At 45.9% G+C, this 20,412-nt stretch overlaps 1 protein-coding gene across 2 annotated transcripts; it reads left to right on the top strand.

The window, feature by feature from the left end:
• The first annotated feature begins 440 nt into the window (after positions 1 to 440).
• Positions 441 to 2,539, top strand: LOC116369161 (gastrula zinc finger protein XlCGF7.1-like). Of its 2 annotated transcripts, none has more exons than XM_031819369.1 (2): positions 441 to 985; positions 1,799 to 2,539. In XM_031819369.1, exons 1-2 carry the CDS (start codon positions 739 to 741, stop codon positions 2,320 to 2,322), a joined length of 771 nt encoding a protein of 256 aa, XP_031675229.1. In that variant the 5' UTR covers positions 441 to 738; the 3' UTR covers positions 2,323 to 2,539. The 2 variants fall into 2 exon arrangements, with proteins under 2 accessions (XP_031675229.1, XP_031675228.1); XM_031819368.1 differs by having other exon boundaries at positions 444 to 994.
• Positions 2,540 to 20,412: the final 17,873 nt, after the last annotated feature.

Genomic DNA, 20,412 nt, shown 5'->3' with positions numbered 1-20,412 from the left:
CGAACAGGTCGATTGTAGCGGGAGTCATTTCGATGGCGACTTACTTTAGTTATTTTGACCGCGGTGGTTATTGAAGTCGTGGTTTCGTGGAAGAAACCGTTGTTGTGCATCGTCTTTCAACGCTCCAATACCTGATAATGACCAAACCTGTTTAGGCTTTTTGGGAATTTACCTTCAATTAACCTGAAAGTGTTCATAGTAGAAACATCTGTTGGGTTGGTAGAATGTGGAAAGACCCACCTCATTGGTTAATATTCCCTGTAGTAGAAACATCTGTTGGGTTGGTAGAATGTAGAAGTAGGTTTTAAATTCATACTTATTACAAATCTGCAGTTGTCTGACTATTATATTATTATTTAATGAAAGAAATTTAAAAATGCACTTTTTGTCTGGAAATAAAATAAACATTTATCTGCGTTAACCACTCCAGTCAACAGATGGCGATATGCGTTTTTCAGGCGATGCTATCAGAGTGACGTATAATGTAGTGGACGGGACGCTTCTTCAACAACATCTCGTCAGCCACCTCGGTAGCTTCCTAGCGGAAACGTTCAAGCTGTTCAGACTGCTTCGGTCTATATTCACTTCTGTATTTGGAACATAATTCTGTCTTTTAACTAGTTTCCCCATTTCATGTCATATTTCCGTTTAGTCAGGTAACGGTAGCTGGCTTGATAAATGAGCCTATCACTAGGCTAGTCGCTAACTAGCTAGGTTAGCTGGCTAACATCCCCGACCATGAGCTCAGCAAGCTGCTGCCCTCCTGCTAAAAAAGAGGTCTGCTGGAAGGAGAAAGAAGGTATTTGGCTGAACGTTGTCGTGAAAGAGGAGAATGAAGAGGAGGATGTCACAGTAAACGAAGAAGTAGAGGGTGAGGCTGTTACACAGAAAGAAGAGGAAGAAAACGATTATACTTTTTTTGGAGTGAATGAAGGAGAGATAACTGTCTCTGAGAGGGAAGAAGAGGAGGAGACAGAAGATCTGAGTAACACCAGTAAGTCCTGTCTTGAAAATAGTTGTTGAACTGATACGTGGTTTTAAAACGGCATTCTACTCTAGTTCTGAGCTTAAATGCCGTTTTTTAATGTAGGAATTGATAAAGCTACACTGTAAGATGTGAATAGCATCAAGAAGCTGGCCAACAACAAAACTTTAACAATGGATTTGCACCCAAAATCACAACTTAAATGTCTCACGGAATGGACTTGCCTTCATTCATAACTGCAATTCCACTGTACTAAACTGGAGGCGATTTCCAGCCCACCGTTGACTGCAGTCAAGTGAGCCGACTGTCGCAAAACGCGGTCAGGCCATCTGGTCTTCGGTTTCTTCCTGAATTTGCGTGCGCGAATACACTTTACGGAATGGCGTTTTTTTCAGGTAGGGAAACTGAGTTGAATGGACTCTCATGCACAGGTAGTCGAGACGATGGCTACAAATCATTACAAGCAAACCGTTTGAAGCACACTTATTCAATCTTCCATCATAAAAATGATACCAAATCGTTTATTTAATTTCCGCGTTATCATAAAGTACTTAATCATTGCTAGAGTGTCAAGCGTAGGCTGGACTGGTGTAAACGCTACAACATACAATGACATTCTAGACCATTCTATAGGCCTCTCTGACTAAGAACCACACAGAGACCTGCATTTTGTAGTGGCTTTAATAACACTTGTGAAAAGTGACTTTAGGTGATTGAGGGATCTAGTCTAGATTAAACGTCATAGGAACTTTTATCATGTGGAGGTTTCATTCAGGTCTCTGTTTAATTAAATCATCTGTTTGTCTTTGACAGGAGAGAGACCAGACTCTCCTTCTGACAGCAGGAAGAGTCCTTCAGGGAAACCAGACCCCGAGACGTCCAAACCAGCAGGACGACATCACTGCTCCCAGTGTGGAAAGAGTTTTACTCAGTTAGGGAGCCTGAGAACACATAAGAGAATACACACTGGAGAGAAGCCTTACCACTGTTCCCAATGTGGAATGTCGTTTACCCAGTTAGGGAGCCTGCAAACGCATGAGAGGGGACACACAGGGGAAAAGCTTTTCCAATGTTCCCATTGTGGAAAGAGTTTTGGCCAGGTAGGAAACCTGAACAAGCATGAGAGGACACACACAGGTAAGAAGATGTACCGCTGCTCCCAGTGTGGAGAGAGATTTACCCGGTTAAGGTACCTGAAAGAGCATGAAGGAATACATACAAATACACAGGAGGAGAAGACATACCACTGCTCTCACTGTGGAAAGACATTTTCCCAGTCAGAGAACCTGAAAACACATGAGAGAATCGAGAGGCTGTGTTCTGACTTGTGTTTTTGACTGAGACTGTGTGTGTTTGTTTGGGCTGTCAGACTTGAGTTCACTTTGTGTAATGTTAGTGCACTATTTTTAATTGTGATTAATCCATTGTCTGAAAGGGTTAAAAACACACTGAAAACATCCAGAATACATCCTATATACAGCTACAATCTACAATGCCATGTAAACACAAGATGACATTGAGGTTAAATAAAGTGTGATTTATCAATGGAACATATTTTGACACGTCCACTGTGTGTCTCTGTAGAGTCATAATATCCATAACAACTAGAGGTCAAACAGGGAGATGGTTCCATTCATTTTCCCCACAGGGCTGTGTTTTGTTTAGACTCACCCTGGTGTGATGTTTTGATAACCATGTAAACCTCTCTGGGACAAGGTGACTGAGGACACAGTGTGTTGTCAATTTATTGTCATGTTTTTAAAATGGTACAAATGCCTTTATTTTAGCTGGACCCCAGGAAGAGTAGCTGCTGCCTTGGCAGGAACTAATGGGGATCCATATTAAACCCCAGGAAGAGTAGCTGCTGCCTTGGCAGGAACTAATGGGGATCCATATTAAACCCCAGGAAGAGTAGCTGCTGCCTTGGCAGGAACTAATGGGGATCCATATTAAACCCCAGGAAGAGTAGCTGCTGCCTTGGCAGGAACTAATGGGGATCCATAATAAACCCCAGGAAGAGTAGCTGCTGCCTTGGCAGGAACTAATGGGGATCCATATTAAACCCCAGGAAGAGTAGCTGCTGCCTTGGCAGGAACTAATGGGGATCCATAATAAACCCCAGGAAGAGTAGCTGCTGCCTTGGCAGGAACTAATGGGGATCCATAATAAACCCCAGGAAGAGTAGCTGCTGCCTTGGCACTATACTGTGTGTCTGCAGGTGTCTATCTGGTCAAAACCACTGACACAGGTGCCCCTCCACCCTCTGGTGGTATGGATCATGTCTACAGAGAAACCTACATTCAAATACTTAGATGTGTGTGTATTGGGTATATGTTGTGAAATTGTTAGATATTACTTGTTAGATATTACTGCTGTCAGAGCTAGAAACACAAGCATTTTGCTACACCTGCAATAACATTTACTAAACACGTGTATGTGACCAATAAAATGTGATTCTGATTTGAAATAAACGTCCTATTTATCAAAGGTGCTTTTGGCTGGAGTCAAAATGACTCCAAAGGATTTGAGTTTGTTAAAAGTCCATAATGATACAGAAACACTAAACCAGGATTTAGATTTATTAAGAACAAGTTGATTGACAAAGTCATGAAAAATGGAATAAACCACATTTTGGCTGTGATAAAAGATATGCCTCGGGTCAAAATGAACATCAAAACGAACATCTCCGACCATGAGTTCACTAAGCTGCTCTCCTCCTGCTAAAGAAGAGGAGGCCTTCTGGACGGAGAAAGAAGTTCTCCTGAAAGAGGAGGAGGAAGAGAAGGATGTTACAATACAAAAACAAGTAGAGGGTGAGGCTGTTACCGTGAAAGAAGAAGAGAAAGACGTTTCAGTGGAAGAAAAGGAAGACTCGTTCAGAGTGAAAGAGGAGGAGGATGTTACAGTAAAAGAAGAGGAAGCGGAGAGAGAGTAGGATGCAGTTTATGGAGTGAAAGAGCCATCTTTGTTATTGTTTGAACTGCAGATTGGTTGATCGATTGATTTGGCTTTTTAAAAGGGACAACTTAGGATTTAAACAGCAACAAAATGGCTGCCCTGAGACTTGGTTTAGTAAACAGCTGTGGGATGGGGGCTGGAGAAATGTAACCACTCTCACATTCATAGAGAAAGCTATTGTAGCAACCTCAACCCAAAACCTAGCGACCTCATCAAGAAGTTCAGACATCTTTTCGTAACATTTCTAAAGTGTTGGCTTGACAGTCGCTGGACCAGGTTTGAGTTCAGCTCAGGACTTCCCCCTGAATTCACTACACTATGAATACGTTTATAATTTTACTGTCTGCTTGATTTACAGTAGCGTCTCGTTACTCTGTTTGGACACGGAGATACTTAGCTCATGTGTAGAGAACTGTTACTTAATGGACAGGCTATTGTACAACACAGAGCTATTTTCCTTCATTCAGGACATTTAGAATGACAACACATTACAGAGGAGCCTAGTGGGATTATTCACACAAATATCTGGTGATCAGGTTGTGAAATGTCATGACAAACACATTTTAGTTTCCATGTTTCACCTGAAATATTAAATTATTTATAATGCTAGGTCTATGTTATTGTTAGGTGAAGTTATGGGTCCTACAGTAGGTCTATGTTATTGTTGGGTGAAGTTATGGGTCCTACAGTAGGTCTATGTTGTAGTTAGGTGACGTTATGGGTCCTACTGTAGGTCTATGTTGTTGTTAGGTGAAGTTATGGGTCCTACAGTAGGTCTATGTTATTGTTAGGTGAAGTTATGTGTCCTACAGTAGGTCTATGTTGTTAGGTGAAGTTATGGGTCCTACAGTAGGTCTATGTTGTTGTTAGGTGAAGTTATGTGTCCTACAGTAGATCTATGTTGTTGTTAGGTGACGTTATGGATTCTACAGTAGGTCTATGTTGTTGTTAGGTGAAGTTATGTGTCCTACAGTAGGTCTATGTTATTGTTAGGTGAAGTTATGGGTCCTACAGTAGGTCTATGTTGTTGTTAGGTGAAGTTATGGGTCCTACAGTAGGTCTATGTTGTTGTTAGGGGAAGTTATGGGTCCTACAGTAGGTCTATGGTATTGGTATGACTAGCGGTTTCTGCAACCAAATTGCGTGTGCATTGCCATTGAGCGCCTATTTTAGCAAACACAGAAAGGGGCCTATATTGGTGACCAAAGGTTGCCTGGCACACTGCTTAGGGGTTCAGCAACTGTAATAACCTATTTATAGCCTACAATCATCGATGTTACTACTAATGTGAAAACAAGACAAAATATGACTATTGTTGCTCACTTGACTGTCTTAAGACAATTATCAAATAATTTTAACATTCATTACAGACGTCAATTGTTGTACAACATCATGGCTATGCTGTTGGCATCACCTTTTACAGTGGATTTCTGCTGTTGTGGGCCTTTAACCATCTGTCTGACTTTGTTGTTCACACAGGAGAGAGACGTGACTATCGTGGATCCTCTGGGGAGCCTCAACAACATCATGAGGCAGAGAAGAGTCCCTCCCGATCAGAACACCTCAAGAAACACCAGTGGAGACCAACAGGGAAGAAATCTCACTGCTGCTCTGACTGTGGGAAGAGTTACTTAAGATCAAATTCACTAAAAGTACACATGAGAATTCACACAGGAGAGAAATCTTATAGCTGTGATCAATGTGGAAAGAGTTTTACTCAGTCAAGCAGCCTGTTATCTCACCAGAGAAAACACACAGGAGAGAAACCTTACAGTTGTGAACAATGTGGGAAGAATTTTACTACATCTAGTCATCTGATTGTACACCAGAGAACACACACAGGAGAGAAACCTCATAGCTGTGGTCAATGTGACAAGAGATACTCTGATAAAAGATCTCTGATCAAACATCAGAAAATACATTAATGATGGAGTTGTTTCATGATAGATTCAGATTCCATGTGGTTTTTGAGCTGTTAGTTTTAACAGGACAAACTCATCTCCAGACTCTCACACAAATGATTTCAACATGATATCGATGAGTGATGAAAAATAAGTGTTGCGTTCCTTTGTTTAACGACCTCTAAATGTAAATGCATCTCTCCAAAATGTAGCTGCCTGTCTTCTGCAGGTTGTCCTCTAACCAGGGAGGTAAAATATATCTCCCATTTCCATGTGTTTTTTTAGTTGTGGTTGTTTCAACAGCACCAACAACCTGATTTGTCCGCTAACCAGTGATACTTATTACTTATTACTTAATACTTATTTTCCACCATAATTTGCAAATAAATTCATTAAAAATCCTACAATGTGATTTTCTGGATTTTTTTTCTCATTTTGTCTGTCATAGTTGAAGTGTACCTATGATGAAAATTACAGGCCACTCTCATCTTTTTAAGTGGGAGAACTTGCACAATTGGTGGCTGACTAAATACTTTTTTGCCCCACTATACACTAACTACATGTAATATAGCCTATACAGTCTGATCCTTACATAACATTCTAACCACTAGGCTGCTGCCCCAATAATACACTAACTACATGTAATATAGCCTATACAGTCTGATCCTGATATAACATTCTAACCACTACCCTGCTGCCCCAACTGAACACTATATACATGTAATATAGCCTATACAGTCTGATCCTTACATAACATCATCACTCCACTTTATGAATCTACCCTGCCGTCCCAATATTGTGAGAGGTGATATTCTCCTGGACCAGACAGCATCACAGGTGATATTCTCCTGGACCAGACAGCATCACAGGTGATATTCTCCTGGACCAGACAGCATCACAGGCGATATTCTCCTGGACCAGACAGCATCACAGGTGATATTCTCCTGGACCAGACAGCATCACAGGAGGTATTCTCCTGGACCAGACAGCATCACAGGTGATATTCTCCTGGACCCGACAGCTGGGTGAATACACTATATATACAATAGTATGTGGACACCCCTTCAAATTAGTAGATTGGGCCATTTCAGCCACACCAGTTGCTGACAGGTGTTTAAAATTAAGCACACAGCCATGCAATCTCCATAGACAAACATTGGCAGTAGAATGGCCTCACTGAAGAGCTTTCAGTAACATTCAACGTGGCACCATCATAGGATGGCACCTTTCCAACAAGTCAGTTTGTCAAATTCCTGCCTTGCTGGAGCTGCCTGGTCGACTGTAAGTGCTGTTATTGTGAAGTGGAAACATCTGGGACCAACAACGGCTCAGCCAAGAAGTAGTGGGCCACACAAGTTCACAGAACAGGACCGCCGAGTGCTGAAGAGTGTAACGTGTAAAAATCGTCTGTACCTGGTTGCAACACTCACTAACGAGATCCAAACGGCCTCTGGAAGCAACATCAGCACAAGAAACTGTTTGTCAGGAGCTTCCTGAAATGGGTTTCCACGGCCGAGCAGCTGCATACAAACCTAAGATCAATATGGGTAATGTCAAGCATCGGCTTGAGAGGTGTAAAACTCACAGCGTATTCTCTGGAGTAATGAATCATCTTCACCTTCTAGCAATCCAACGCACTAATCTGGGTTTGGAGGACGCCAGGAGAACGCTACCTGCCCCAATGCATAGTGACAACTGTAAAGTTTGGTGGAGGAGGAATAATGGTCTGGGGCTGTTTTTTATGGTTTGGGCCCCTTAGTTTCAGTTAAGGGAAATCTTAATGCTACAGCATAGAATGACATTCTAGAGGAATCCAACTTTGTGGCAACAGTTTGGGGAAGGCCCTTTCCTGTTTCAGCATGACAACGCCCCTGTACACAAAGCGAGATCCATACATGAATGGTTAGTTGAGATTGGTGTGGAAGAACTTCACAAAGCCCTGACATTAAAAACGTCAAACACCTTTGACCTCAATGACGTTGAACGCCTTTGGGATGAATTGGAACGCCGACTGCGAGCCTCATCGCACAACATCAGTTTCCGACCTCACTAATGCTCTTGTGGCTGAATGGAAGCAAGTCCTCACAGCAATGTTCCATCATCTAGTGGAAAGCCTTCCCAGAAGACTGGAGGCTGTTATAGCAGCAATGTTCCAACATCTAGTGGAAAGCCTTCCCAGAAGACTGGAGGCTGTTATAGCAGCAATGTTCCAACATCTAGTGGAAAGCCTTCCCAGAAGAGTGGAGGCTGTTATAGCAGCAATGTTCCAACATCTAGAGGAAAGCTTTCCCAGAAGAGTGGAGGCTGTTATAGCAGCAATGTTCCAACATCTAGTGGAAAACCTTCCCAGTAGACTGGAGGCTGTTATAGCAGCAATGTTCCAACATCTAGTGGAAAGCCTTCCCAGAAGAGTGGAGGCTGTTATAGCAGCAAAGGGGGGACAAACTCCATGCAAATGCCCATGATTTTGGAATGAGATGTTAGATGAGCAGGTGTCCACATACTTTTGGTGATTAAGTGTACATACTCCACTCTCTCCCTGAGTCCAGGCCCCAGACAGACAGACGGATGGACGGACAGACAGACAGAATGACAGACAGGCAGACAGACAGACAGACAGACAGAACTACTAGTCACCCCTCCACTCTCTCCCTGAGTCCAGGCCCCAGACAGACAGAACAGCAACACCGTCAGAACTATAGCAGTCTTCATTCTGAAAGGACTCTGGTCTTCTTCAGAAGTAGTGCAGTCGTCTACAGGGTTCAGAACTCACCTTTTTAAACACTTCTTATCACTCATATCATGAGGTTTCACATGTGTTTGGTTACATAGTGTCCAATGTTCTTCAGAGTGATAAAACAGCAAACATTAAGAGTGTTTACTTATCAGACCCACATATATAATAAATATACTATAATATACTATATTCATATGCTTTTAGTACTCACACATGAATCATATCCTGTTTGCAGGTCAGGTGTTGTTTTGACCCAGCAGTAAAAACACACTGACAGGACAGTTCCTCTTATGGCCACTAGGTGGTAATCTGGTGTCACAGACGCAGGACTGTAGACTAGAAAGAAGCATTGTCCCAATTATCTCTCCTTTCTCCTGAAGTGTGCACTTGTTCCCTTCACTGAAATGACTGGTAACTAAATATGGTGGAAAACCCCACTTGATAACAAAAGGTAGAGTCCTCTGAGTGGAACGGTGTGTGACAAACAGTACCTCCTCTCCCTCTCCCTCTCCTCTTCTCCCCCTCTCCCTCTCCTCTTCTCCCCTCTCCCTCTTCTCTTCTCCCCTCTCCCTCTCCCTCTCCTCTTCTCCCCCCTCTCCTCTTCTCTCCTCTTCTCTCCCCTCTCCCTCTCCTCTTCTCCCCTCTCCCTCTCCTCTCCTCTCCTCTTCTCCCCCCTCTCCTCTTCTCTCCTCTTCTCCCCCCTCTCCCTCTCCTCTCCTCTTCTCCCCCCTCTCCCTCTCCTCTTCTCCCCCCTCTCCCCTCTTCTCCCCTCTCCCCTTCTCCCCCCTCTCCTCTTCTCTCGTCTCACTGACAGACTGAGGAGGAGACAGGGGAGGAGGGAGAAAGAGAGAGATGTTATTACTCACTGACAGACTGAGGAGGAGACAGGGGAGGAGGGAGAGAGAGAGAGATCTTACTCACTATCAGACTTAGGAGGAGACAGGGGAGGAGGGAGAGAGAGAGATAGGAGAGAGATATAGTTCTTACTCACTGACAGACTGAGGAGGAGACAGGGGAGGAGGGAGAGAGAGATAGGAGAGAGATAGTTATTACTCACTGACAGACTGAGGAGGAGACAGGGGAGGAGGGAGAAAGAGAGAGATAGTTCTTACTCACTGACAGACTGAGGAGGAGACAGGGGAGTAGGGAGAGAGAGAGATAGGAGAGAGAGATAGTTCTTACTCACTGACAGACTGAGGAGGAGACAGGGAAGGAGGGAGAGAGAGATAGGAGAGAGATAGTTATTACTCACTGACAGACTGAGGAGGAGACAGGGGAGGAGGGAGAGAGAGAGATAGTTCTTACTAACAGACTGGGTTGGTAGAAGAAGACAGGGGAGGAGGGGGAGAGAGAGTATATTTTTATCACTGACTTCTCACCAGTGATGTCATCATGACCAGTAACCTGTTCCTCTCTTGGCCCAGCCTGACCCTGACATATAGCATCAGGCCTGTTGAGTTGACTTGGGTAACAGACCTCTAGCTTCTACACCACATCCCCCCTTCTCCTGCTCTAACATGAGACCTCATCAGTACTCATTTTGGGTGCTGGTACTGTTTATATTTAGGTGCTGGAACATTAAGCCAATATTCTATAAGAGGTGAACTCAAGCAGTAGAAAGTTAGAGGTGATATTATAGGACACTATGTGTAACGTTGCTGCTCTGTCAGCAGTTTCCTGTGGAGTTTTTTTAACATATCAGTTTGCTGTAGTGTGTTCAACCACTGATCCAAGATAAGTTGCTAAGAAGTTAATCTCACATCATTGACGTAAGGACGTAATGAGAGAGAAGTCATATAGCCTAGCAGTATTTTCCACTCTTCAGTCCACTCTTTATGACAGCAGACAGTGGAGCCCCAGTTAGAGGCAGATATGATACCTGCAGTGGTACTGATGGCCCTGTTGTGGAGCACAGGTAGGATTTTGTTATACTGATATACACTTGTAACAGTTACTGAGATATGATTTGATATTGTAAGATATATTATAATTTGCAGGGTTAGTAAAATAACATGCAACTGGAAGCAGTCAGTAAAAATGTGTCTCAAAGCAGGACAATGATGTGATCACCTGTAAATGTACTTTACTGTAGTCTAACTGTCCATCTGGGGACAGGCACTAATGTCAGTTAAGTTGTGATGGTGTCATGCATCTGACTGTTGTATATTCAGTGTGTCAATGATTGATAGTATCTGTCTATATGTAAATTAATGAGAGTATATATGATGTATTATATATTATATTGGTGTTATGTTAGAGTAGGAGAAGGGAGGGGTGTAGATGATAGAGGTCTATGAGCTGAGTCAAGATCAACAGGTTCAACACTATAAGTCACGAAGAGAGAGAGAATGAGAGAGAGAGAGATGAGAAGAGAGGAGGGGTGGGGAGAGAGATTTGAGGAGGAGGAGAGAGAGGGTAGGGAGATAGGAGGGTTGGGGAGAGAGAAAGGGAGGGGAGAGAGAAAGGGAGGGGAGAGAGAAAGGGAGGGGCGATGGGAAAGGAGGGCATAGAGCAAGATAGGTGAGAGAGGAGGGTAGGGGAGAGATATTTAAGAAGGAGAAAAGAGGGAAGGGTAGATATGAGAGAAGGGTAGATGAGAGAGGAGGGTAGATATGAGAGAAGGGTAGAGGAGAGAGGAGGGTAGGGGAGAGAGGAGGGTAGATATGAGAGGAGGGTAGAGGAGAGAGGAGGGTAGAGGAGAGAGAAGGGTAGAGGAGAGAGGAGGGTAGAGGAGAGAGAAGGGTAGGGGAGAGAGGAGGGTAGATATGAGAGGAGGGTAGAGGAGAGAGGAGGGTAGAGGAGAGAGAAGGGTAGAGGAGAGAGGAGGGTAGAGGAGAGAGGAGGGTAGAGGAGAGAGGAGGGTAGATATGAGAGATGGGTAGAGGAGAGAGGAGGGTAGGGGATAGAGGGTAGGGTAGAGAGAAGGGGAGGGGAGAAAGGAGAGAAGGGGAGAGTGGAGGATAGGAGAGAGAAGGGTAGAGTAGAGATGATGGGAGGGAGGGGATAGAGAGATTTGCGGAGGAGAGAAGAGGGTAGGTGAGAGAGGAGGGTAGGGGAGAGAGAAGGGTGGAGGAGAGATGGCGTATGTGTTTACACATGGGTGTTGTTGCAACATACCACTGTCATCCCCATCATATCATGAAAGGTCATGTTATGTTGATTTAACCTCTTCCTCTCTCTTCCTCTGACTCCCCCCTTTCTCTCTATCTCTCTGTCTCTCTCTCCCTTTCTCCTCTGTCTCTCTCTTTCTCCTCAGATCTCCAGGCTCAAAGTGTCAGTCCACCAGGTAGGTAGAGTATACATCTACAGTGATTATAGCAGTTCAATATTAGTCAACTTTATTATCCCACATGGAGAAAGTCATGTGTCCAAACAAACCATTCTAACCCCAATAACAAGTAGTGTTTTATGGAACTACTAATACTTGACATATTATATATTATATTGGTCTGATGTTAGAGTAGGAGAAGGGGGGTGTAGATGATAGAGGTCTGTTACCAAGGCAACAGGTCTGATGCTATCTGTCAGGAAGAGAGAGAGAGGAACAGAGAGAGAGAGAGAAGGCGTGGAGAGAAAGTGAGATGTCAACAGAGATAGGGCTGACAGACTAACATGCAGCCAACTGAATATCTTGTCTTTACTGACTTCTCACCAGTGATGTCATCATAACCAGTAACCTTTTCCACTCTTGGTCCAGCTCAGCTTGACCCCTGACCTCTGAAATTAATGATTTAAAAAATGATTTAATAAAAAAAAAATGTGATTTAATCTCATCTGCAAAGAGAGTTACACATTTGCATGGAAGGGGAATGTACACTACATGACCAAAAGTATGTGGACACCTGCTCATCTAACATCTCATTCCAAAATCATGGGCATTAATATGGAGTTGGTCGCTCCCTTTGCTGCTATAACAGCCTCCACTGTTCTGCGAAGACTTTCCACTAGAAGATGGGACATTGCTGCGGGGACTTGCTTCCATTCAGCCACAACAGCATTAGTGAGGTGGGGCGATTAGGCCTGGCTCGCAGTCGGCATTTCAATTCATCCCTAAAGGTATTCAATGGGGTTTAGGTCAGGGCTCTGTGAGGGCCAGTAAAGTTCTTCCACATCGATCTCAACAAACTATTATTCCTCCTCCACCAAACTTTACAGTTGGCACTATGCTTTGGGGCAGGTAGCGTTCTCCTGGCATCTGCCAAACCCAGGTTTGTGGTACGGACTGCCAGATGGGGAAACGTGATTCAACACTCCATAGAAAGTGTTTCCACTCCAGCAGACGCTTGGCATTGCACATGGTGATCTTAGGCTTGTGTGCTGCTGCTCTGCTGTAGAAAACCCATTTCATGAAGCTCCAGACGAACAGTTCTTGTGCTGAAGTAGAAATTAGACCAACAGACATGTTGGAAAGGTAGCTTACTATGATGGTGACGTGTTGATTGTCACTGAGTTCTTCAGTAAGGCCTTTGTACTGCCATTGTTTGTCTATGGAGATTGCATGGCGGTGTGCTCAATTTTTTTTCACAGGTCAGGAAGGGGTGTGGCTGAAATAGCCAAATCCACTAATTTGAAGGGGTGTCCACATACTTTTGTACATACTGTAAGGTGTATCTGGGTCGGCCCGTCCTCCGCCACCCCAACCCAACACATCCCACTCAGCTTTAGGATCTTAGTGAAACATTCATTATTGGTTTCAGGTGTGTTAGGTCAAGGACAGAGTGACAACCCACAGGACAGCAGACCACCAGGACTGAACAACCCAACAGCTGTTGAAAACAGGAAGTGGTCATGTTTTTTATACAGAATCCTTTTGTCCTACACTTTTCCATATAAGGCATCCTGACCTCATGAACGTTGACCAGTAAATCAAATGTAGTGATTCATAAGGAGACATTTCTGCCGTCCATTGTGACATTGTTGGAGGATAACCAACCCTCCAATTCATTATAATGCATTTCTCAGCCTCTATAAATGCTTGGTTACACAGTTTCTTCTGATAACTGTCTCCGGTATCAACATTTCCAAGCCAACAAATACAGGGAGAAAAGAGAATCTGTAGACATGCTGAGATAAAAGAGCATCCTCTTTACCAGAATTCAGACAGAATTCACAAGACCACAACATACGCAGATATGTCCCCTTTTGTGGATGGGGGGGGTCTTTAATCAACCACAAGGATGGGAGAGAGATAGTTCTTATTCACTGACAAACTGAGGAGGAGACAGGGGAAGAGGGAGAGAGATAGGAGAGATAGTTCTTACTCACTGACAGACTGAGGAGGAGACAGGGGAGGAGGGAGAGAGAGAGAGAGATAGGAGAGAGAGATCTTACTCACTAACAGACTGAGGAGGAGACAGGGGAGGAGGGAGAGAGAGATAGTTCTTACACACTGACAGACTGAGGAGGAGACAGGGGAGGGAGAGAGAGATAGGAGAGAGAGATAGTTCTTACTCACTGACAGACTGAGGAGGAGACAGGGGAGAAGGGAGAGAGAGAGATCTTACTAACAGACTGAGGAGGAGACAGGGGAGGAGGGAGAGAGAGATAGGAGAGAGAGATAGTTCTTACTCACTGACAGACTGAGGAGGAGACAGGGGAGAAGGGAGAGAGAGAGAGAGATAGGAGAGAGAGATAGTTCTTACTCACTGACAGACTGAGGAGGAGACAGGGGAGAAAGGAGAGAGAGATAATTCTTACTCACTGACAGACTGAGGAGGAGACAGGGGAGGAGGGAGAGAGAGATAGGAGAGAGAGATAATTCTTACTAACAGACTGGGTTGGTAGAAGGAGACAGGGGAGGAGAGAGAGAGACAAACATTTAAATCAACTGAATATATTTGTATCACTGACTTCTCACCAGTGATGTCATCATAACCAGTAACCTGTTCCTCTCTTGGCCCAGCCCAGTCTGACCCTGACATATAGCATCAGGCCTGTTGAGTTGACCTGGGTAACAGACCTCTAGCTTCTACACCACATCCCCCCTTCTCCTGCTCTAACATGAGACCTCATCAGTACTCATTTTGGGTGCTGGTACTGTTTCTATTTAGGTGCTGGAACATTAAGCCAATATTCTATAAGAGGTGAACTCAAGCAGTAGAAAGTTAGAGGTGATATTATAGGACACTATGTGTAACTTTGCTGCTCTGTCAGCAGTTTCCTGTGGAGTTTTTTTACATATCAGTTTGCTGTAGTGTGTTCAACCACTGATCCAAGATAAGTTGATAAGAAGTTAATCTCACATCATTGAAGTTAGGACATAATGAGAGAGAAGTCATATAGCCTAGCAGTATTTTCCACACATCAGTCCTCTCTTCATGACAGCAGACTGTGGAGCCCCAGTTAGAGGCAGATATGATACCTGCAGTGGTACTGATGACCCTGTTGTGGAGCACAGGTAGGATTTTGTTATACTGATATACACTTGTGACACTTGCTCCACTAGGGCCCTCTCAGCCACCTGGCTCCACTAGGGCCCTCTCAGCCACCTGGCTCCACTAGGGCCCTCTCAGCCACCTGGCTCCACTTGGGCCCTCTCAGCCACCTGGCTCCACTTGGGCCCTCTCAGTCAGCCGGCTCCACTAGGGCCCTCTCAGTCAGCCGGCTCCACTAGGGCCCTCTCAGCCACCTGGCTCCACTTGGGCCCTCTCAGTCAGCCGGCTCCACTAGGGCCCTCTCAGTCAGCCGGCTCCACTAGGGCCCTCTCAGCTACCTGGCTCCACTTGGGCCCTCTCAGCCAGCCGGCTCCACTTGGGCCCTCTCAGCCAGCCGGCTCCACTTGGGCCCTCTCAGCCAGCCGGCTCCACTTGGGCCCTCTCAGCCATCCGGCTCCACTAGGGTCCTCATAGCCAGCCGGCTCCACTAGGGCCCTCTCAGCCAGCCGGCTCCACTAGGGCCCTCTCAGCCAGCCGGCTCCACTAGGGCCCTCTCAGCCAGCCGGCTCCACTAGAGCCCTCTCAGCCAGCCGGCTCCACTAGGGCCCTCTCAGCCAGCCGGCTCCACTAAGGCCCTCTCAGCCAGCCTGCTCCACTGGGGCCCTCTCAACCAGCCTGCTCCACAACGGCCCTCTCAGTCAGCCGAATCCACTAGGGCCCTCTCAGCCAGACGGCTCCACTAGGGCCCTCTCAGCCAGACGGCTCCACTAGGGCCCTCTCAACCAGCCTGTTCCACAACGGCCCTCAGTCAGCCGGCTCCATTTGGGGCCTCTCAGCCAACCGGCTCCACTAGGGCCCTCTCAGTCAGCCGGCTCCACTAGGTTCCTCTCAGTCAGCCGGCTCCACTAGGGCCCTCTCAGCCACCTGCCTCCACTATGGCCCTCTCAGCCACCTGCCTCCACTATGGCCCTCTCAGCCAACCGGCTCCACTATGGCCCTCTCAGCCACCTGCCTCCACTAGGGCCCTCTCAGCCACCAGGCTCCACTAGGGCCCTCTCAGCCACCTGGCTCCACTAGGGCCCTCTCAGCCAACCGGCTCCACTAGGACCCTCTCAGTCAGCCGGCTCCACTAGGTTCCTCTGTCAGCCGGCTCCACTAGGGCCCTCTCAGCCACCTGGCTCCACTAGGGCCCTCTCAGCCACCTGGCTCCACTAGGGCTCTCTCAGCCACCAGGCTCCACTAGGGCCCTCTCAGCCACCTGGCTCCACTAAGCTCCTCTCAGCCAGCTGGTGTGTAGGAGAGTGTGAGCTGTGTGTACAACTAGTAGAAGTACAAATGTCAAGGGAAATGAACTAAAGTGATAAATCTCGTCCTAGGTTTTATTTACTGTGGTGTTTGTTCTCCACTGGTTCCCCTGTTCTCATCACAACAGGTCACACATTCTGCTGACATGATTACACACTGTGGTATTTCACCTGACAGATACAGGAGCTTGTCAATATTATATTTGTTTTCAAATTATTTTGGGTGCCTTGTAATATGAGAGAATATGTCTCCTATATCGTTGTACATTTGGCAGGAGGTTAGGAAGTGCAGCTCAGTTTCCACCTCATTTTGTGAGTAGTGGGCACATAGCCTGTCTTCTCTCTGCCTATGGTGACCTCTCTCAATAGCAAGGCCTTGCTCACATTGTCCATTTGTTTCTCTGTTTTCTATCAGTCACAGTGGTCAGATAGTCTGCCACCGTGTCCTGTCTGTTTAGGGCCAAACAGCATTTAAGTTCACTTTGACATTTTATAGTTGTGTAGTTGTCACGTCTGATTTCCTCCTCTTCGTCTGAAGAGGAGGAAGGATCGGACCAAGATGCGGCGTGGTACGTGTTCATGATGATTTTAATAAGACAAACACTGAACACTAATGAAATACAAAACAATAAACGAGGACGTACAAATCCCAAACCGAAACAGTACCGTGTGGTGAAACAGACACAGAAACAATCACCCACAAAGTACCCACAGAATATGGCTGCCTAAATATGGTTCCCAATCAGAGACAACGATAGACAGCTGCCTCTAATTGAGAACCAATCTAGGCAACCATAGACATACAATATACCTAGAAAGGAAACAGCCCCATTAACATTCGAAACCCCTAGACAAGCCCAAAAACACATACATCACCCATGTCACACCCCGACCTAACGAACATAACAAGGAAAGCATAGAATACTATGGTCAGACAGTAGTTCTAGATACTGTGTGGTTTATTATATTTCTAGTCAGTAAATATTTAATAATTGTGTAGTTCTAGATACTGTGTGGGTTTATTATATTTCTAGTCAGTAAATATTTAATAATTGTGTACTTCTAGATACTGTGTGGTTTATTATATTTCTAGTCAGTAAATATTTAATAATTGTGTAGTTCTAGATACTGTGTGGTTTATTATATTGTCACCCATAGCATTGGTGTCCTGTATGACAGAGTCATAGACATGTAAGATACATGAAAGAGGAGGATGGCGTTGATGTTTCTCTACAGGGGGAGTCAACATGTGTTTTCTACCTGTCTACCTGTCTAGTACCCCCCACCTGTTTAGTACAGAACTCAACCCTCTACCTGACCCCACCTGTCTAGTACATAACTCAACCCTCTACCTGACCCCACCTGTCTAGTACCCCCCACCTGTCTAGTACCCCCACCTGTTTAGTACAGAACTCAACCCTCTACCTGACCCCACCTGTCTAGTACCCCCACCTGTCTAGTACAGAACTCAACCCTGTACCTGACCCCACCTGTCTAGTACCCCACCTGTCTAGTACAGAACTCAACCCTCTACCTGACCCCACCTGTCTAGTACCCCATCAGTCTAGTACAGAACTCAACCTTCGCTCTGACCCCCATCAGTCTAGTACATAACTCATTCTCTCCAGTCCCCACCTGTCTAGTACATAACTCAACTCTCTCCCTGACCCCCACCAGTCTAGTACATAACTCAACTCTCTCCCTGACACCCACCAGTCTAGTACATAACTCAACTCTCTCCCTGACCCCCACCAGTCTAGTACATAACTCAACTCTCTCCCTGACTCCCACCAGTCTAGTACATAACTCAACTCTCTCCCTGACCCCCACCAGTCTAGTACATAACTCAACTCTCTCCAGTCCCCACCAGTCTAGTACATAACTCAACTCTCTCCCTGACCCCCACCAGTCTGGTACATAACTCAACTCTCTCCCTGACCCCCACCAGTCTAGTACATAACTCAACTCTCTCCAGTCCCCACCAGTCTAGTACATAACTCAACTCTCTCCAGTCCCCACCAGTCTAGTACATAACTCAACTCTCTCCCTGACCCCCACCAGTCTAGTACATAACTCAACTCTCTCCAGTCCCCACCAGTCTAGTACATAACTCAACTCTCTCCCTGACCCCCACCAGTCTGGTACATAACTCAACTCTCTCCCTGACCCCCACCAGTCTAGTACATAACTCAACTCTCTCCCTGACTCCCACCAGTCTAGTACATAACTCAACTCTCTCCAACACAATTTCATTCCTACCTTTTGTTTGTTTTCATCCCAAGGGAAAGGTTTGGAAACACCTGCACATACATTAACACAGAAACAGCACAATTCATCTCATATGACCTAGTAGAACTGTAGAGCTGTTTAACATCCACACAATATACACTACATTACATCCTCCATATAATTTATCTCATATGACCTAGTCGTCCTGTAGAGCTCTTTAACATCCACACAATATAGCTGGGTCTCCCTGTTCTGTCCCTATGCGTCCACTGCCCTGCAGAGCCCCCAACCCAACACATCCCACTCAGCTTTAGGGTCTTAGTGAAACATTCATTATTGGTTTCAGGTGTGTTAGGTCAAGGCCAGAGTGACAACACACAGGACAGCAGACCCCCAGGGCAGGACTGAACAACCCAGCAGCTATTGAAAACAGGAAGTGGACAACCTTTCAACACAGACTCCTTTAGTTGTACTGTTTCAATATAAGACATCCAGACCTTATTCAAGTTGTCCAGTAAACCCTTATAAGAGGTGAACTGAAGCAGTAGAAAGTTAGAGGTGATATTATAGGACACACTATATGTGTAACTTTGCTGCTCTGCCAGCAGTTTCCTGTGGAGTTTTTCTAAACGTCAGTGTTTCCTGTTGTTATGTGGATTTAACTGATCTTATCTGCTTAAAAGTTTGTCACGTCATAGATGTGACCTGAGTCAAACTCAACAGGCCTGATGCTATATGTCAGGAAGAGAGAGAGAACGAGAGAGAGAAATGAGGGGGTAGTGGAGAGAGAGAGGAGGGGAGGGGACAGTGGAGAGAGAGAGGAGGGGAGGAGACAGAGGAGAGAGTAGTGGAGAGAGAGACGAGGGGATGGGACAGAGGAGAGAGAGAGGAGGGGAGGGCAGAGAAGAGAGTAGTGGAGAGAGAGACGAGGGGAGGGGACAGAGGAGAGAGTAGTGGAGAGAGAGAGGAGGGGAGGGGACATAGGAGAGAGTAGTGGAGAGAGAGAGGAGGGGAGGAGACAGAGGAGAGAGTAGTGGAGAGAGAGAGAGGAGGGGAGGGGACAGAGGAGAGAGTAGTGGAGAGAGAGAGAGAGGAGGGGAGGGGACAGAGGAGAGAGTAGTGGAGAGAGAGAGGAGGGGAGGGGACAGAGGAGAGAGTAGTGGAGAGAGAGGAGGGGAGGGGACAGAAGAGAGAGTAGTGGAGAGAGAGAGGCGGGGAGGGGACAGAGGAGAGAGTAGTGGAGAGAGAGAGGAGGGGAGGGGACAGAGGAGAGAGAGGAGGGGAGGGGACAGAGGAGAGAGTAGTGGAGAGAGAGGAGGGGAGGGGACAGAGGAGAGAGTAGTGGAGAGAGAGGAGGGGAGGGGACAGAGGATAGTGTAGTGGAGAGAGAGAGAGGAGGGGGCAGAGGAGAGAGTAGTGGAGAGAGAGAGGAGGGGAGGGGACAGAGGAGAGAGTAGTGGAGAGAGAGAGGAGGGGAGGGGACAGAGGAGAGAGTAGTGGAGAGAGAGAGGTGGGGAGGGGACAGGCCAAGGGAATTAGACGTGATGAGGGTGCTGCAGTGACCCCCCAAAAATACAAGAATACAAACATTTTAATTGAATCTTTTACTTTTTGGAAAACCATTTCCCCCCTAGTAGTCCAGTACTGTATCAGCGGTTTGATAAACCCATGGGCCTGCATCCTAATCCCTACCTGTAGTCTACCTACCTCTGGTATAATGCATTTCCACATCTCTCCATCAGTGTTGCTCTGTCTGCATCCTAATCCCTACCTGTAGTCTACCTACCTCTGGTATAATGCATTTCCACATCTCTCCATCAGTGTTGCTCTGTCTGCATCCTAATCCCTACCTGTAGTCTACCTCCCTCTGGTATAATGCATTTCCACCGCTGCTTGTCCATCTTCCTGAATTAAAAGATGAACA

The sequence above is a fragment of the Oncorhynchus kisutch genome, unplaced genomic scaffold (assembly GCF_002021735.2).
Source record: "Oncorhynchus kisutch isolate 150728-3 unplaced genomic scaffold, Okis_V2 scaffold2080, whole genome shotgun sequence".
In the NCBI taxonomy this organism is placed as follows: domain Eukaryota; kingdom Metazoa; phylum Chordata; class Actinopteri; order Salmoniformes; family Salmonidae; genus Oncorhynchus; species Oncorhynchus kisutch.
This window is presented reverse-complemented; position numbering and strand designations above follow the sequence as displayed.